The sequence below is a fragment of the Epargyreus clarus genome, unplaced genomic scaffold, assembly GCF_041222505.1.
Source record: "Epargyreus clarus isolate Ecla_fem2 unplaced genomic scaffold, WU_Ecla_fem_2.2 ptg000017l, whole genome shotgun sequence".
NCBI lineage: Eukaryota > Metazoa > Arthropoda > Insecta > Lepidoptera > Hesperiidae > Epargyreus > Epargyreus clarus.
Genome location: NW_027332225.1, coordinates 1,139,411 through 1,158,315, shown reverse-complemented (window position 1 = coordinate 1,158,315; position 18,905 = coordinate 1,139,411). Strand labels below are relative to the sequence as shown.

The 18,905-nt window shown below is 36.3% G+C and overlaps 2 protein-coding genes across 2 annotated transcripts; one reads left to right on the top strand and one right to left on the bottom strand.

The window, feature by feature from the left end:
* Positions 1–102: 102 nt before the first annotated feature.
* Mat89Ba (nucleolar protein 6 Mat89Ba) lies at positions 103–10,374 on the top strand. The gene is made up of 14 exons (XM_073081890.1): positions 103–238; positions 333–1,401; positions 1,931–2,195; positions 2,672–2,890; positions 3,252–3,356; positions 3,598–3,740; positions 4,425–4,604; positions 5,139–5,294; positions 5,681–5,981; positions 6,706–6,959; positions 8,594–8,808; positions 9,219–9,404; positions 9,698–9,799; positions 10,211–10,374. The coding sequence occupies exons 1-14, from the start codon at positions 227–229 to the stop codon at positions 10,343–10,345; spliced, it is 3,342 nt and encodes a 1,113-aa protein (XP_072937991.1). The 5' UTR covers positions 103–226; the 3' UTR covers positions 10,346–10,374.
* A 451-nt stretch (positions 10,375–10,825) lies between these two features.
* LOC140749170 (myogenesis-regulating glycosidase) lies at positions 10,826–18,220 on the bottom strand. The gene is made up of 9 exons (XM_073082211.1): positions 18,132–18,220; positions 15,687–15,809; positions 14,892–15,101; positions 13,846–14,506; positions 13,384–13,576; positions 12,872–12,981; positions 12,433–12,688; positions 11,860–12,016; positions 10,826–11,120 (listed from the first exon to the last, which is right to left on the bottom strand). Exons 1-9 carry the CDS (start codon positions 18,148–18,150, stop codon positions 10,936–10,938), a joined length of 1,914 nt encoding a protein of 637 aa, XP_072938312.1. The 5' UTR covers positions 18,151–18,220; the 3' UTR covers positions 10,826–10,935.
* Between the last annotated feature and the right edge of the window lie 685 nt (positions 18,221–18,905).

Here is an 18,905-nt window from a genome sequence, read left to right as displayed (position 1 = left end):
AACTAATAAATTGTTAAAAATATTAATGGCCTTTAATAATGTATTATCATGATGCAACATTTTTAATGGTCCGATATCAGCCTAATGTCATTGTCAATGAAATGTCATTCGAACTTCAGCCAGCATGTTGTTTACAATTTTATAACCTATGAGAATTGAAATCTGTGTTGAGAAATGTTAACATATTAACTGATTTTATAATATAATATCAAGGATATTTTGTACAATGGTTGAAAAGGTAAGTGCGTGATATATTATGCATTAACAATATCTTCCTTAAGTTATATAATTAATACTTTGTCTAAATTTTCACAACACGCTCATGTTTTAAGGAGTTAAAAACTTCGATGTCCGAAGATGATGAGGCCAACGTTAATGAGAACGGCAAAAGACCGGCAGAGGATACGAAAGACGGTAAAAAGCGCATCAAAACCAAGAGCCTGTACCGTCAGCCCACGGTGAACGAGCTGAATAGACTCCAAGAGACGGAGAGTTTATTTAATTCTAATTTATTCCGCTTACAAATAGAGGAAATACTCCAAGAAGTGAAGGTGAAGGAAAAAACGGTTAAACGGTTCCAAGAATGGTTCACTAATTTCAAAAGTCATTTATTTGAAATTCCTGAAGATGACACTGAGTATGACTTAACTGAAAAAACATTATCCAAGCATTTGAAAGTCAAAATACCGGTCAGCAGTAGTTTAATTAAAACAAAGACAATGTTTAAGTTCCACAAATTTACAGATGTTGAAATTGTCGGTTCATATGCTTTGGGTACTGCGATAAGTTCTAAACTTGTTATAGATGTACTAATAACAGTGCCAGCGGAGACTTACACTAAAAACGACTCAATAAATTATCGGTATCACAACAAACGCGCTGCTTACTTAGCATTTATAGCGTCACATTTAAATAAATTTGATGCTATTGAAGACTTAAAGTATGTGTCGTTAAACGGCTGTGAATCCAAACCATTACTGCAATTAAAACCTATTGGGAAGCTTGGAAATCATTTGTCAGTGCGCATCAATCTGGCTTGTGAAGAAGAAACATACAAATTACACAGATTCAGTCCCACTCGTAATAACTTGAGAGAATCGTGGTTATTTCCTGACGATAACATAGATAGTACTGAAGTTGGTCCACCAACACCGTACTACAATAGTAGCATCTTAAGTGACTTAACGGCATCAATAAATCAACAATTTTTGAGAGACACGTTTGAAAATTCTGAGAATTTAAGGCAAGCGGTGGTCCTGTTGAAGATCTGGTTACGACAACGTAAGCTACAGGTGTCTGGGCATGTTGTCAGTCTGTTTGTAGCGTACTTGGTTCAGGCGAAGAGGATTAATAATATCATGAGCAGTTATCAGATTGTCAGGAATGTGTGGATAGCATTGAGTAAGTATTATACATAACTGTAGTGATTTTGAAATTTTTATTTTGTGTTCTGGTTGTCATTTTGTTAGTGTTTAGTATGCTTAGGCTTGTGTCGCCTCTCAGAGTCATGGTTCAAGGCTATGGTCCACTGCATAGCCAATTTTGGATTGGGAGACATCACCTACCTTTGAGAACTTTTTAAAAAACTCTCCGCTGCATAGCTGGGAAGTAATAATTAAATTCTTATGCACACATAACTTCAAATGGAGGACCTCCCAGATGGCCAGGTTTCTACCACTAGGCTATATTACTGCTAATTCTTATTGCAATTGGACCATTCCTACCTCAATCACTTTAAAATTACATAAAATATGCTTTATATTTCATTATTACACTTTTCAATGCTTTACGCAATAATAATGCAATGCAATAATAAGCCTATGTTTCCTGAACTTATTTGATGTTATTAGTATTTTTTAATTATTTGTAAATCTGGACAGTATTGAGCAGTCACAACAGATAATTCATTAATAGATATCTTTACATTCAGAATCATCCGAATGGGACACAAAAGGCATATCTCTCCACACGGGTAAAACCACACTAGAGGAATACTTACAACACTTCCCAGTTGTATTCCTAGATCGTACAGGAGCATACAATGTGTGCTGGCAGATGTGCAAAGGGACCTACTGTGCATTGAGGAGGGAGTGTGATCTGGCAGTTGATATGCTGGATAATGGCAAGATTAACAGCTTTATACCGCTGTTTATGACGCCTGTGCTGCCGTTGATGCAGTTTGATCATATCTTGAGGTGAGGCTACAGGAATTTAGTATTTTAATAATAAGATGTAGTCAATTTTAGTTCTAGAATTCTGTGTAGCGTACATATGAATAAATACTATGTTTTACATCTTAAAGAATCATAAAATTCTTTAATTTAGCCATTTTTAAGTTTAGCTTATAGAGAAATACAAAATTAAGCGTCAATAATAATATTTTATATACAATGCTATGAGATGAACAGAGCTACTGTTATTATTTCTCAAAATTTTCACCAAAAAGGTTTACAAACAATGAAAGCTGCTAGCTGTGATTAGAGCTCTTTCATATTATTATCACTAGAAAGGCTGAAAGTCTTACACACAAAGTGGCCTCTTTGTACTTATTCAAAATGGCCTCAAATTCATGGCAAAATTGACTAATAACCAACTATGTACTTTGTATTTTAATTATTTTTTCAATTATACTTATATATGCATTAGATACTAAATGAATATTATTTTTCAGGTTCAAAAACTTATCCAATATCATAGAGTCAGTTCTAGATAAATCTCCAAGACCATCCAGGGTAAACTATGGGGTGGATCAACTGGCCCTGGTAACTGATGTTATATATGCTTTGCTAGGAAGAGGGTTGGGTGATAGGGTGGACTTAATCTTGCAAGCTGTGGAGGCTGACTTCTCGTGGTCGGTTAAGAAGACTCCGGATAAAGCGAAGAAGGATGGGTAAGAAATATTTATTTACTTAAAATGGTAAAGCAACTAAATACTGTAGTGTGGAGCTAAGGCTTCCTAATATAAGATAGGTTTAGAGTAATGTTAAGTTAGTTACAATAAAGCCTTCATGCAAGCAACACGACAACACGTGGCCAACCTTTTGTTCTTTAATTTTTGTTTAATTGTACACAGCTTTGAAAGTCAACTAGCCAGTAACAACCACTAATAAATGAAGATGGATTAAAAATTGTGACAATCTTGTTTTTAACCGACTTCAAAAAGGAGGTGGTTATCAATTCGGCTGGTATCTTTTTTTGTTTTTTTTTTTATAGTAATAAATTTTAAAGTAATAAAATTGTTATTGTTTTAGTTATGAACCGAAGCTGTCATTTGGTTTCATACTGAATCCAGAAAATGCGATGAATATTGTAGACAAAGGACCACCAGCCAATCTACCAGAAGCAGAGGAATTTAGGTAATACTTATTGTTATTATTATAAAGTCTACGTCTATCTTTATAATTTTTTTGTATGAAAATATTTGTGTTACCAAGGGATTCCATATTTTTATTTCTTGTATTTAGTACTATACCTGATCTAATGAACATTCAAATCGCTCTACTGTAAAGTTGTGAAAACGCACTTGCACCAGTTTACGTAGGACCCGTCGATTGTGTGTGTTGTGTTGTCTTAAAATTATATTACTTTGTATTCCAGAGCGTTTTGGGGCGATAAATCTGAGCTTCGTCGATTCCAAGACGGCTCTATCACGGAGGCGTGTGTGTGGTCCGCGGAAGGCGCTAGTGATCGTCGTGCCATTTGCAAGCAGATAGTCGACTATCTATTTCAACTTAAATACGGTTAATATTATCGCTATTATCAAAAATTTACTTATATGATAGAATGATTTTAATCATTTATGTTTATCAGATTCTGTTAAAACAGATTTATATTTCAACAACATGTACGGAGCGAGTTACATAAGTTTTCTTTAAAAAATGTATTTATGATTTATTTTATTTCAATGTGAATTTGAAGTTAAAACGAAAGTTCGTACATGTTTAAACTAAACATCTATAAAACATTTTTTTAAATAATTTAATATGTTTTTATATTTTATATTTAAACAAACTTTGTAAAATATTATAATAGTAATATCCAATTCTTCTTGAGTCTTATAATACATTAAATGTTTATAAATATTTTATTTGTTCAGTTAAAATGTTTATCATACAGTGAAATATTTTTTATTTCGATTGATCATACATGAATTACCATTAATTATTAATTATAATTTATTAATTATAATGAATACCATTTAATGCATATCATAATCATAATCTTTGTTTGCTAAATAAGGTACAATGGGTGTTAACACAAAGTATTATTTCCTCTTATTTTACCTTTAAGGCGTGCAAATATACAGTCAGGTATGACCAAAATATTTCCAATATTATTTATAATATTAAATAACAAATTGTCAGATTAATACATACGCACATCATAATAATTATTTTTATATTTTTAAATATCTATTCATCCAGGAATCCCTTCTACCCAGCTGTTCCACATCTGCGACCAAGTGGACAGCGTGACGGCCCGTAAGGGCTATAGCGGTGAGCAGGGGGAAGAGGCAGCCCTTAGAGTGTTAAGGGCTTTCGACGAGCTGAGACGAGATGTGAGGGCGTTGGCGGAAATGCCGCTAGATGTCAGCGCTGTGTATGGTATGTAAATTGTACACTTTACAATGCTAAACATTTTTAGTAGATTAAATGGATAATTCGTGGAATGTTTAACAGTTTCATTACTTTTCACTGTTCCTAAAGCAGCACTGTATATTTAGTTGTCAGTGTATATAACTACTATTGGGATATTTTTATTAAATGATAATAATTAAATCAAAGCCAATACCCATTGTAAATTGACGTTCAATATGTCACCTGCTTATTTATTCAAATTAAATTTCATATCTTAAGTTGAAGAAAATAAGTTATGTTAATTATACTCTATGTAGCAAATCATTCATTCATCCATTCATGTCATCATTCATTCTTCTTTCAATATGTCACATGCTCTTATTAAAATTAAATTGAATATTCCTCAAATTAATTTGAAGCAAATGAGTTATAGCAAGTCTAATCTATGTAGCAAACCATTCGTTCATTCATTCATGTAACTACTCATTCTGTCTTTAATCCATTCACCCACACACCTACCTGTACATAGTGTAAAAAATAACGTAATGTTGTTATCTCCAGGAGTGTCTCCAGTGTTCAGCTACTGCGAGCCGTGCCCAGCGGTGGGCAGTCCGGCTGACGCGAAGGTGTGGCGGAGGGGGGCAGCTGCTCTGATCAAGGATAAGGATGTCCGAATACCCCAGTATACTCCTGTTAACCATGCTGTCGTGGAGTTGGGTGAGTATATTATTAATCATTTGTTTATTTGGATATGTATGAAAAAACACAAATTAGATATTTTTTGAATAGCAAACATCCTAAAAATAAAAGATAACATAGGAAGGATAAATCATAAAATAATTAAATCCAAAATTACGACTTGAGAATAATTTTGCTTACTTATTATTGACCATTTCAAATCGGATATTTATTGTAAAAAGTTATATACAATGTTTACATTACTATAAAAATTGACACGGTCTCACTTGCAACACACATATGTTTGTGCGTGTGCTAGTATATGTGTGTTTATGTGCTTGCGAATATATGTATTTAACTATGTCCATGTTATCCAACTTTATATACAAAAATACAAAAAATAATGTACCACCTTTCTCCCAAAGGTCACAGCGGCAAATGGCCGGGCGACATCGAAGCCTTCCGCTGTTTGAAAGCAGCTTTCAACCTACAAATCGCCGATCGCCTCACAAAACAATACTCTTTACCCGCCCAACCCTATCCTGCTCATATCGACGTTTTGAAGAACGGCTTAGTGTTCAGACTGCAGATAACACACCCCAAGGAGGTAACCCTGCTGCGGCGCGAGGTGCAAAAGGGTGTGGTGAAGTTTAAAGAGAGTGAGGATAGTGTTAAGCTGCAGTGTGATACGGTGCTGATGCCGCGACTAAGGGGCGCTTTGCACGGGTTAGTTTCATTTTTCATATACCATTTCTATTTTTAAAGGTAACAAGGATTTGTATTTTACTATAATTATTCGATATTTAAGTCTGATATTATATTGGAAGGGAACAAAAGTTTATTAGTCGCTAAATCTGTCTGGGGTATCTGGAATCAATCTCAGATAAGTTAAAGTCTTACTTGAGTTCTGCCACAGATACCTTGCTACCACTGAGAATTAAATTGGGATGCTCAAATAAGGATATCTTCTTTGAAAATTCGCAATGAAAATGCTGTGATAATAAAGAAAAAGTCTTATGATGGTGCTCCAGAATCGAACCACAAAATGTTCTAACCACCATTAAAATGTCATGTCATTGTAATAACAAAAAAATAATTGGCTGTAGTGACTCATATTACGTGACTGCCATACACGAATTAGACCTCACAATAAAACTTTTATGTTTTTATAATATAGGAGTAGTATGATTAAGTATTTCTACCTGAGGTCGGCCACAGATGCGCCACTACCCCTGAGGACTAAGCTGTAATGCCTCGGAAAAGTCTGTCTCCCTTACCACACTCCAAACAAGAACACAGCAGCGCTTAACACTGCTGTTATAAGCAGAAATAGGTGTGGCAATGGAGCTGCCGGTGTCGAACTACAAATGGTTCTACCACCTTCAAAATCACAAAGTTCATAATAGGATTAATGTTACACTCTTATAAAGTATAATGTTAAATATTTCAGTTTACACACAAAGTACCCAGCCTACGGGCCAACAGTGTGTGTGTTCAAACGTTGGTTGTCAGCTCACCTGCTATCACCGCCGCACTTCCCGCCCGCTGTAGCTGAGCTACTCGTAGCTACCACTTTTGTCCACTGTAGCCCACTCTCCCCCCCACACCAGCCCACTGCTGGGCTACTGAGGGTGTTGAAGAAGCTGGTTGATACAGATTGGGGGAAGGAGATGATCGTGTTGGACTTTAATGAGGATATGACTCGTAAGATATTTGTGACATGTATTATACAGGGTGAATCTCCATAAAGTGCACATATTGAAACAGGTAAAGTTAAACCGCATTTTGTCGACAAAAAAAATATAAAAAAAAATTAAAAAAAATTTTTTTGGGTTTTACGACCTTTTGAATTTTTTTTTGGGAATTGTGCACCTGAAGTAAATAAATCGCTATAACTTTTAAACTAAGAGGGTTATCAGGTTCAAACAAAAATAACAATGATTGCCAATGATAGGCCGTACTGATCCATGAAAAAAGAAAACAAAAAAAAATCATCTTCCCAGGTAAAAAATGTCAGATTAGTGCAAAAAAGCACTTTTTTTAGGTAAAATTTTCAGTAATCATCAATTTCCTCAAAATAATCTAGGCATTTTATTTTTTTATTATTATTTAATGCAATTCTACGTCGTATTAGCTTTCAAACACTAAAAAAACCACGCCTCTAACTCAAGTATAAAGTTTGCTAGGAACGTTAAAAAAAGACGCGACGCACGTGCGCCCTAATAAAACTGGTATAGTCCGACCCATAATTAGATGTCCAAAATATAAACAAAGGAAACTATCAAAAATATGTTTCAATGGTAAATTCATGGTAGTTTCTTATTTTTGACGATATTAAAGTGATAAAACAGTAATAAAATAAATCTTTAATAATTAAAGAAAAACACTAGTTTGTATTAAAAATGTTATTTATTACCAACACCCTTAAGAACTGCCTTTGTTTAAGCGCTCGTAGGAAACTTTATACTTAAGTTAGAGGCATGCTTTTTTTAGTGTTTGAAAGCTAATACGACGTAGAATTGCATTAAATAATAAAAATAAAATAAAATGCCTAGATTATTTTGAGGAAATTCACGATTACTGAAATTTAACCTAAAAAAATAGCTTTCTTCACACTAATCTGACTATTTTTTTCTGGGAAGATAAACTTTTTTGTTTTTTTTTTCATGGATCAGTACGGCCTATAATTGGCATTCATTGAAATTTTTGTTTGAACATGATAACTCTTTTAGTTCAAAAGTTATAGCGATGTATTTACTTTAGGTGCACAATTCCAAAAAAAAACTTCAAAAGGTCGTAAAACCCAAAAAAATTTTTTTTTATTATTTTTTTAATTTTTTTTGTCGACAAAATGCGGTTTAATTTTACCTGTTTCAATATGTGCACTTTATGGAGATTCACCCTGTATTTGATATAATATTTATTGTTTTGTTTGTGAGTGTTTAATGTTGGGTTCTTAGTGGTTTGACTGAGAAGACATTACCATCTCATGTTAATTTTGTCTTATAATATTAGATATTATGATTTTCATTGTAAGTTATAGCACATAGGATGTTATTGCATATTTAGGTAACCTTAGGTTAAATTTCAATCCTATTTACGAATGAGTTTTTAAGTCTATAACCAATGTTCATTCCTTGTGATCTACATTTTTGCATTCGAGATTTTCTCCACATAAATGCTTTATAAATCAGGGCCAAGTATTCTTTTATACCCTATTTTATACATTCACTTCGAAAATTGGAAGAAGGGGCAAGATAATTTAATTATAGTGCAAATTACGTAGATTTTACCCCCAATGCCAATACTAGTTACACAACAAATCATCTCGATTCCAGGCGAGGAGATAACCCAACTAGAACGCAAGTTTTCCGAACGCGAGCCCCAAACACCATGCATCCATATCGTAACAGCGTATGACGGGGAGCTCCCCGGCATATGGGGGCGCTCCGCCCCCACACCCAACGTACTGGCGAGGGCGCAGACCCTGGCGAAAGCTACACTGGAGTACGTAGAACGGGCTTTGCTGGAGGATTACACGGACAATATACTGGTAAGGGTTGTTTAGGTTACAAGGTTAGGTTGTAAAAGGTATTTAGTTTTAAGATGATATCGACTTTTGAACTATGGGAGTACATTTAATGTCGGGTAATATATTTATATTTATTTTAGTAGTCATATCGAGTTCTCTTGTTGATCTGATTTCTGGTAGCATTGTGATCTGTTTTCTGTTGACATTTCAATTATATTTATGTCTTGTGTAAGCATAAAAAACCGAAAAAGCAAATTTTAATATCGATTTAAAATTTTATACTCGTTATCACATCGCATGTGTTGTTATTCAAAATGTATGATACTATCGATAATATTTTAAAATTCGATATGTAAGATTCTTCTCTTAAAATGTAATCTGGTAAAGCTCTCGATGATTAACTTCTACAATACGTTATTATATAATTTCAGGGAGCATTCGTGCCATCTCTAACGGGGTACGACGTGCTAATATACCTGTCCCGCTTGCTCGTACCGCACGTGACAGAGAGGGTGGATATGCGGCCGCAGCTCAGGGGTTCGCCGGACAAGCTCGCCGATGACGTCATACCCGTTGTCGGGTTCAATCCCGTCGAAAAGTATTTGGAGGAGTTAAGGGTAAGTTAGACATGGTTATTTCTGAAGAGATGTTGTGAAGGTGTTAGTACCATCGGTGTTTCGACTCCGGCAGCACCACCGCCATACCTATTTCAGCCTAATAAGAGTGGTGTTAAGCGCTGTGATCGACTAAAAGACTAATCTTATGGCTGATTACTGATGTCAATCTTATATAGTGGACTGCATGCTCCTTTATTATTTCTATATTAAGTATAGGTTGAAAAAACATCGTGAATCAGAATCCCGAATTGCATTGTACATTGCAGTATATAATTATATATTTTTATTTACAGAATGCGTACAGCGAGTTTGCGGTGTTCTTTCATGATGCGTACGGCGGTGACGTCATCGCGGTCTTGTGGAAACCTGACATCCATGAAGAAAAGGAACTACAGGTAATTGTTTTTCTCTGAACTGGTTAATATTTGAAATGCTATTTTAGTGTAATATATATATTTTTATTACTGGTAATACTTTGAAGGTGGTAGAACCCTTTGTGGTTCGACTCCGGCGGCACCACCGCCACACCTATATCAAGCTAATAAAAGCAGTGTTAAGCGCTGCTGTGTTCTGGTTTGAAGTGTGTGGTAAGGGAGATATACTTTTCTGAGGCGTTCCAACTTAGTCCTCAGGGGTAGCAGCGCGTCTCTCTGACCTCATATATCTTATCTGGGGTTTATTACAGATGTCCATGGGCGGCAGTAGCCACTTACCATCAGGTAGACTGCATTCCGTCTGCTACTCTTATATTTAAAAAAGCCGGTCTGATTTGCACTTATTTTACTCAAAAATATTTTTTGTTATAGATCGGAGCTACGAATGCCCTAAAACCAGTGAAAGTGGATGGTGAGATAAAGTACAAAGTGAATATCGAGGCCCTACTGGAGGACTTTAGAACCCTCGGCGCCGGTCTAGTGCAAGCCGTCGTCCTTAACACGTGAAACATAAATAAACTTATGCTATTATTGTATTGATGTGGTTTTATTCATTTTGGTAGTAAATATTACGTAGGGGGTAATTACAAAACTTATATTAAATTTAAGGCAAACAAAGTTAATAATAGCGCCATCTACAGTTATATAATCATCATCATCATCAACCCATTACTGTCTCACTGCTGGGCATGGGTCCCCTCTCAGAATATTGTTATATAGACGTAAATAAATAAGATTGATACGGCTTTTATATACAGAAAATATCTGCCTTTATCGTTGTTAGTTATGTATTTGAAAATTATAATATAAATCAACAATTTCGATAATACCGATCGACAAACCTAAACCAATCGTTTTATGTTACCATCGTAAATATTAAAACAAAATCAAAATACCTTGATAAAACATAAAAAAACGAAATTCAGAGTTAACTTAAAGAGTTGAGATTTTCGTCGTTTTCAGTCGATTAGCAAAAAAACAATCAAATCATGTTTTCATATTTACTGATATTTCGTATACATTTTTCTTATGCGAAATCTTCGGTTCTTTCTTCGTTGCTTCGATGCGCTCTTCGTTGGTTCTCAAAGCCTTGGAACTCAGACCCTAACAAAGTATGGGAGGGTATCTAAGGGTGCGGGGTACCGTCTAAGCCAGTCTCCTCCCTGGTGTATCTTGGTTCCCTCTCCCTCCCGCCACGTGCCTTTTGGGAGGTATACGTCACGCTCCCGAGCGCTGTGCTCTACCACCGGTGCTACTAGGATATCCTCACCCAGGAGATACTCTGAAATGTAAGCAGTGTTGTTATTGGTGTTAGTGAAGATAAAATAATAGACTTCTGGATGAACGTACTTGGGTTTTGAGCCCAAAGAGAAAAGGGGACATTATATGGTACATAGTCAATAATCTAATATAATGTACGTAAGAAAACACTGATATGTTCCAAAAAAATAGTAGCCACCATAACTATAATACTAGAAGTAGAAATAAACTATCCATACCTAAACATAAAATATGTAAGGTGGCCCAATCCTTCATGGGTAACTTATTCGCTATTACAATAAAAACCCCGACTACATCTTGAATCTCACAGAAAAAACTTTAAATATGTCGTTAAACAAACGCTATGTTGAAGTTGTTGCGTGCAGGTGTAGTTCGCAGGTGTCGAACACAGCTACAAACATGTACTCCGTAGCAACGTAAACGTTTTAAAGAACTTGTGCAAGTGAACAACTTGCGCAATTATCTTCCAACACACGTTACAGTATACTTGCGCAGTCCAAGCTTGCGCAAGTATACTGTATCGTGTGTGGCTGCCATAAGGGCACACTATCTGCGCTATGTCCCCGCGGGCGAGAGCAGACAGCGGAGGGTGCCGGGGGATCCTGTGCTGTCCTTGTCCCGCTGATACTTACAAATTGCTGTTACGACGCGACTCGTTTCTATATTCAGAGCCGACTAGAAGTTTGGCACAGACTTTACATACAGTACACTTTATAATAAATATAAAAGCAAGTACATACGGTCCCATATATCGTGTGCGGCGGTGTCGCTAGGGTCGGCCCACCACACGGGCGGGTTGACGGGCGCGCCCGCTGCCACAGCGCGCTGACACGCCGCGATGATCGCGGGCGCGTACTGAGCGTGCAGGGATACGTATTTCTTGCTTATTGCTATTGTCTGCGGAGAAAATAAGTTTTTTATGACATTGCAATGGGGTTTATATTGCTCTTTTAAGGCGTCGTGAAACAAATTTAGTCGTTTATTATAGATATTTAATTGAGGTGTTTTAATCCTCTGTGCACTGGCAGAAGTGACGCAAATTAAACGATTGGCTGTTAATATGTATTTCAATAGGATGTTTTACTGTTTTTATCCTTGAAATAGTAGAAGAGCTGGAGAAATTTAAGGAATACAAAAGTAACAGGAATTACAAAGACATCAAGTACATCTCCAATAATACTGACTGTTGTAAGTTGTAAAAAAAAAAAAAAAATGTCCACACATTTTATGAGAATATACATTTTAGAAACTTCAAGAAAATCACACGTTAAGGGCAAAAGTATGTATTTTAAATTGTTTTTAGTAAGCCTTACCTCATTGTCAAAATCCCATGGCACATAAGAGAACTGCATGCTCGGCATGAACGTATTGGCCTGGAGCCATCTGATGAAGAGCTCCTTGTTCGGGGGCTCATTATACCCGTTACCACCGATCATATCAGGCAGGACCAACGGGTAGCCGTTCATGTTCATCTGGAGTAAAGTGGTGATGAGGGTCGGGAGACCGTTCTCGAATGTCCAGTACGAGTCCTTGTCTATCATACGGACGAAGATCGGCAGATCTTGGGTTCTGGGAAATTTTTGATGTGTGTTGAAATTTTACTTTTACAAAAATGAAATAAATAAAAATTCTAAGAGAAGACATCAATATGTATTCTGTAAGTGTTCTTTTTCTTTATTAGACTTTATTGCAACATGTTTAATTATTTAGAGAACAAACGGTAATTTTATCTCAAAATACTTCTATCCTTACCTATATCCAGTTCTGACCTCAACCATGGGTCCAAATAAGGCAACATCTCTCACGTAGTCTGCCGTTATTACTCCCGGCTGATCCATGATGTCTCCTCGAAGTTGTGGAATCTGAATAAATTAAATATAGGTACATCATACATGAATCAACTATTATCAAAATAGATCTTAATTTTACTTTTATGATTATTACATAAAAATGAACTCGACAGAAAAACCCCGCCACCTGGCATCAAGCAATTCCAAAATTTTGAATATAAATTAGTTACAATGGGGTGTAATGTAAAAATTCATGCCGGTAAACGGCGAGGAATATTTGGATCCGAACTTCCATGACGGATGTTCGAATGAATCTTTCATTCATCTTCAATCTGTCATTCGCTTCTTTCGTAGATTTCTTTAAGAAGTTTATGACTATTTCAGAAAAATAGGTATCAGATAAATTTAAGATCGGGTTAAGATCAGAGACAGACAGACATCAGACAGAGATCAAATCACCTATGAGTATCTTACCTGCGGAGTCCAACTGGACTCTCCTCCATCAAACTTAAAGCTGTCAATTCCGTACAGTGTCTGTAGATTTCTCAAACGGTTCGCGTACCATTGGCGAGCTTCGGGCTGGGTGAAGTCTATGTACGCTGTCGTGGTTTCGTTGTCATTCCACCAGCTGGTTTCTACCGAGTTGTATTCGGAGGGGACTAAATATCTGAAAACGTGATATATTTTTTAATATACTTCCTCTGAGGGAGCTAATAGAGCTAATCTAATATACGAGCGAGAATCAACTAATACGTGAATGACAGTTTATTTTGACGACGGTCGCCTTTTGCTGCCGCCTGTCGACGGCAACTGTCGTCGCATGCCGTCAGGGATCCTGGTCGATCGTCACATATATAATCGAGCTTCACACATAAATAATCTGTATGTACTTTTTTAAAAACCTGTTGAAAAACGTGGAATATTATGTTTACGAACCCTTTTTCCAAAGCTTCAGAATACCAAGGCTCACAGCCTTTGTTAATAAACGGATGCGTCCATAGCGTCACTCTGAAGTCTTTAGCTTTCAGCATGTCAATAGTTGTCTTCATATCAGGAAACTTTGTTTCATCGACAGTTTGAGACCCGTAGCAGACTTCCCAAAGATCGTCAATCTCCAGTTGGCTGTTAGGGAACCCGTTGCTCACGATTTCATCAGCAAACTTCAGTACTACATCATGATTGACGTCACGTTTGTATCTTGCCCATGTGGACCAAATCGGGTACGTGATCATTCTCTCATCGGGTATACCAGTGGGTTTCTTCAGATATCGCTCAACGGCATACTCGTGAGCTGTCCTCACATCGTCAAATATTCCTACAGCATACACCAAGTCGTTTCGTTCTCTCTTCTTGGAGTAAGGTGGCTTTATTTCCGCTATGAAGCAAGCTGCGTTCTTTTCCAAGTAATTCTGATCGATGAACAGCGGGACCTTCTTGTCGAAGTAATAAAATATGCCATCGGAGTTCAGCCAGTAGGGTTCAGCGATGGCGCTGTTGTCCGCTTCCTTGGTGACGTAGGAATAGTCCTGGAGAACAAGTCGTTCGATGGGCCAGTATTGGCGTTTTTGTTCAGGACCTCCATACCAATGACTTGTACCTGTAAAAATTATTTCAGAATTTACCGTCTGAAATACTTTCAATGTTTTGCATTGGTTTTATGTTCTTCCACATTGTGCTTTAGTAAACTACATACAAATTTAAGAATATTATGGCGAACTATTGGTGAAAATGGATTGGACGAAGACCGCAGCGCCTACTGGCCGTTATCGATCCATCGATCCATTATTTACCTACCGAAGATCGAATTTGAAAATTTCCACTACAAATTTCGCGCAATCATGTAGGTATTATAAATACGGCCACATTTGCAGATACTATAGTTTCTCCTATTTAACATTGCTTTTCTGGTTGACCACACTTGCCTCAGTTACAACGCTATCTTATCTAGATAAGCTAAAATTCCCTCAACTCTGATTCCATACCTAGATTAACACAATCCTCCAATCGCGTGGTCTTAGGAGCTTCCCAAGTGATGGTGAGCACGTGACCGGCCTTGTCCCCAGCGATCTCGTCAGCTGATACCCTCAGGGTGGTGTCGTTACCGAATTGGATGACCACATCCCCGTCCTCAACGAAATCCTTTATCTCCCCGGTTGTACGTCCGATTACTGATATTACTGTCGATATGCTTTCTGAAAATTAGGTAGATACAGTGAGATGGTATGTGTGATAGTCAGTGTTTCGTGGAATTATGAGTTAGAGTTTTTTTTATAATATAGGAGTAGCAGACGAGCTTACAGTCCACCTGATGGTAAGTGGCTACTGCTGCCCATCGACATCTGTAATCAACCCCAGATAGGATTAGATATTCGAGATAAGAGTCGAACCACAAAGGGTTCTACCACCTTCAAAGTTAGATCTTCGAAGTTAGATCTTGAGATTTATCTGAAATAGCGATAAAATGGAAGTAGAAAAGAAATTTAATAGGTTAAATCCATAGTTTTCTAACTTTACTAATATCACGTCAGCTATTACCTACTAATTATATTATTTTGTGAAAAATGTGTATTTTTGGACTTTTTTATTATTATTAGGCCTCAATTTTTGTAGATTATTTATTTTGAAGAACATTTTTCGCCAAACTATCCATATAAGCAGCGGCAATTTCAACCTCTGCCCAGGGCTTTTTCCAAACCCATTCTTCTCACTGCTTTGGAGCCCCTCGATATAACAGAATATTAGGTTACTTACCACTTATTATAATTAAGTATACTTACTGCGATCACATACAACGTTTAGGCCGCCCAAAGGGTTGTTTTCTAAACGTATCTTAAGTTCCGGCTTATCAATGACCTTTATATCGACGGCGTGGGCATACGCGATTAGTGACGTCACTAGAACTAAAGAAGTAAAGGTTAACTAATAGCTAAGTATAAACAAATCTTGTCTTAAAATAGTCTTGTACGTAATTTTATCATTTTTATTTTTTGTTGTTCCTGTGCGCATATAAAACATATGGAGTAGGTATCTCTAAGTCTATCCCGAATAGAGCCTTAAGAAGAGAAGACGGTATCGGGTCCGCAGTCCCGGCATATTATTATAGTAGGTCCATTTCTAAGTAGAGTCCGGCTTATCATTTCACCCGTCCATTGCCTCCGCGACTAAGAGAAATCCATGCAGAGTTTTTCACGCAAAAAAAGGTGTTTTGGCAACGGTGGTCACTTAAAATTTGGGAATCATAACGTCCATTTGTTACTAGAATTTTATTCAATAAGAGCTAGTCACTTCAGTCACTAGACTCCAGGATGCTGAAAATTTCCGTTTCACCTTACAAGATGTTATGTTTTTTAATTACATGCGTGTGAATCTATAACGATGTCAAACAATACATTGCGATATAACAATTACAATGTAATCGTTCATTATTGTACATTAGAAAATACGCCAGGCGCAAATTCGCTTTTTTCTAACAATTATGACAACAATCGAGTCATTATTACGGCAATGCGTTTATAAGAATAATAACAAAAGTGTTTTATTAGTATCAATTTCAGTAATTGCATTAATCAAGTAAATTAGAAAGGAAATGTCTTGATGCACTTAATACAATTTTATTAACTACAACATATACACAAAACTTACATACATACTCATAGACAAAATACTTTAATACAAAATTTTGTATTTTCAACACTGTCATGTATTTCTTTTTTTTGGGATAATATATTTTTAACAAACAAAATAATAGTTAGAAATCAACTTTAGATTTGAAAATTTGAAGTTGATATTCTGAATGAAACCATACAATATATTTATTTTTAATAAATAATAATATTCATTTTGATATAGAGTTATTGGACTCATACTCGTAATACCGCATAAAATATTTTATATCAATTTAAGTATATGAAGTATGCTTACATATATTGAAATTCGTGAATGAAAAAATGTGCACTGTCCCGTTTAACAGTGTTATCAGGAAAGTGGTAAACCCCTTCCTTTATAGATCTGAATTTTCTCTTAAAGATACAATTAATTTCGTGAAGAATTTCATTTCAGTTTGTAGGAATAGCAGCGTTTTGGTAACTTATTTTCGATTCGAAAACTTTTGTTAGTACTGATAAGAGTACGATTTACTGTTTACTTAAGAGAGTACCACTTCACGTCATTTTAATTAGGAGATAGTAACATTCTACTGCTGCTTTGAAGCGTCCCATGATCGCAGCCGAGATTTAGTAAGATCATCTATCGTATCTTGTGCGTTTACTGCATCAATTTTTAAGATTTTAATCACCAGTCCCTACCTATGGTTTCAAGACTTAAAATATTTATCCATCATCATCTTCATCATCATCATCATCATCATCATCACCCTTATTAACATTAACCCATTATTATCCCACTGCTGGGCACGGATCTCCTCTTAGAATGAGAAGGATTAGGCTATAGTCCATCGCGCTGGCCAACTGTGACTTCACATACCTTTACGATTTTTTGTATAAATCTCTCAGGTGTGCAGATTTCGTCACGATGTTTTCCTTCACCGTTTAAGCATGTGATAATTAATATCTAATACGCACATAACTTTGAAAAGTCAGAGTTGCGTGCCTGGGATTTGAACCTTGGACCCCTAGAGGCCGAGTTTCTTAACCACTAGGCTACCACTGCTATTTATTCATCAGTATTTATTACTTAATTTAATTTTGCATACTCATATATTCCTTATTTCGTTATTTATTTTATTTTATTATTTCTTAAAAAAGGGACACGTTGTTCTGTAATTGACAAACAGCTTGCGATTGCAGAAGATGAATACGTAAATTCACTCAATAACGCTGCTGCTATCTGGTTCAAGCCTTGTGTCAACTTTTTTGAAGCACACTAGGTTGCTATCCATCTGATACTAAATGGTCACAGCCGTCGAAAGACAGCAGTAACCATCTTTATATAGACCAGTGGTTTTACCTGAAGCTGACAGGTGCGTCGCTACCCTGGAGGACTAAAAGGGTCCCCTTATATGTAAGTCAGCCAGCATCTACAATTTACACCTCTCAATGCAACATAGAATTGCTTCTCGCCAGAAATAGGTGTCGTTTTGCACCTCTCCTGTCTAAACATACTACTTCTACCCCCTCCACGTTAAGAAGGTTTCTCTATTTTATACTGAAGCCACAGTATTTAAAGACAACATTACTAGACAAACAATAGTAAGTTTTACTTACATATGATTGCGCCACCCATGCTGGTGTCACTCCATCAGATCTGCGACTGATCTCGCTTAGAGTGCGGTCGTCGTTTTGTGTCTGTTCAACTTCAAATCATGTTATTAATATCATTACCATTACATTATTAATTGCTCTGTTGATAAGGCTGTGTTCGCGTTGGATTTGTTATTAATCATTATTATATTTATACGTAAATTTTATTTCGAAGTTACGTAGCATATATTATCAACGAAATATTTAAAATCAATAGGCATTGTGCCCATTGGTAATTTTGAAATGATATTTCTTCGCACCTCGATAGCATATGAGAAAAACAAATCGTTTATATAGGAGGAACTCAAAATTTCAAAGACATATATTTATTTATTCCAGACCCCTCTTCCCTCTCAGAAGATTTTTCTTCTGCCGACTTCGAACTTATGCTACTCTACTGTTTCTGACCCCTTCTTAATAAAGTTTTAGCCCATGCTGCCGGATTTTGTCATCCAGGTTTACATAAACTGTCGGATTTACTTTACGTACATAAAGGCTGTAAAATTATTCGTGGTTCCTTTTTGTAGGCAACACGGAGAGTCCCTTACACAAGGAGTTCCAAGTTAATTTAGAGGGAGCAACGCATTTACAATCGACATCTGGGAGAACATTAGGTAGAAGTAAAAAAGCTATGCTGACCGTACCTTTAACTTCACTCTCATGTCCCATCGTAGATTTCATTCATTAGTTGAGACATTGCGGATGCAGTGTAACTAGATAATCACCGTATTTTAGTTT

What these genes read in the sequence shown, in the direction of transcription:
- Mat89Ba (XM_073081890.1), top strand. An exon ending in CTAAGGGGCGCTTTGCACGG is followed by an intron (nt 5,982 to 6,705) that starts GTTAGTTTCATT and finishes TAAATATTTCAG; the next exon opens with TTTACACACAAAGTACCCAG. An exon ending in CTTTAATGAGGATATGACTC is followed by an intron (nt 6,960 to 8,593) that starts GTAAGATATTTG and finishes TCTCGATTCCAG; the next exon opens with GCGAGGAGATAACCCAACTA.
- LOC140749170 (XM_073082211.1), bottom strand. An exon ending in CATGGGATTTTGACAATGAG is followed by an intron (nt 12,017 to 12,432) that starts GTAAGGCTTACT and finishes TTTTCTCCGCAG; the next exon opens with ACAATAGCAATAAGCAAGAA. An exon ending in CGCACACGATATATGGGACC is followed by an intron (nt 11,121 to 11,859) that starts GTATGTACTTGC and finishes CTTACATTTCAG; the next exon opens with AGTATCTCCTGGGTGAGGAT.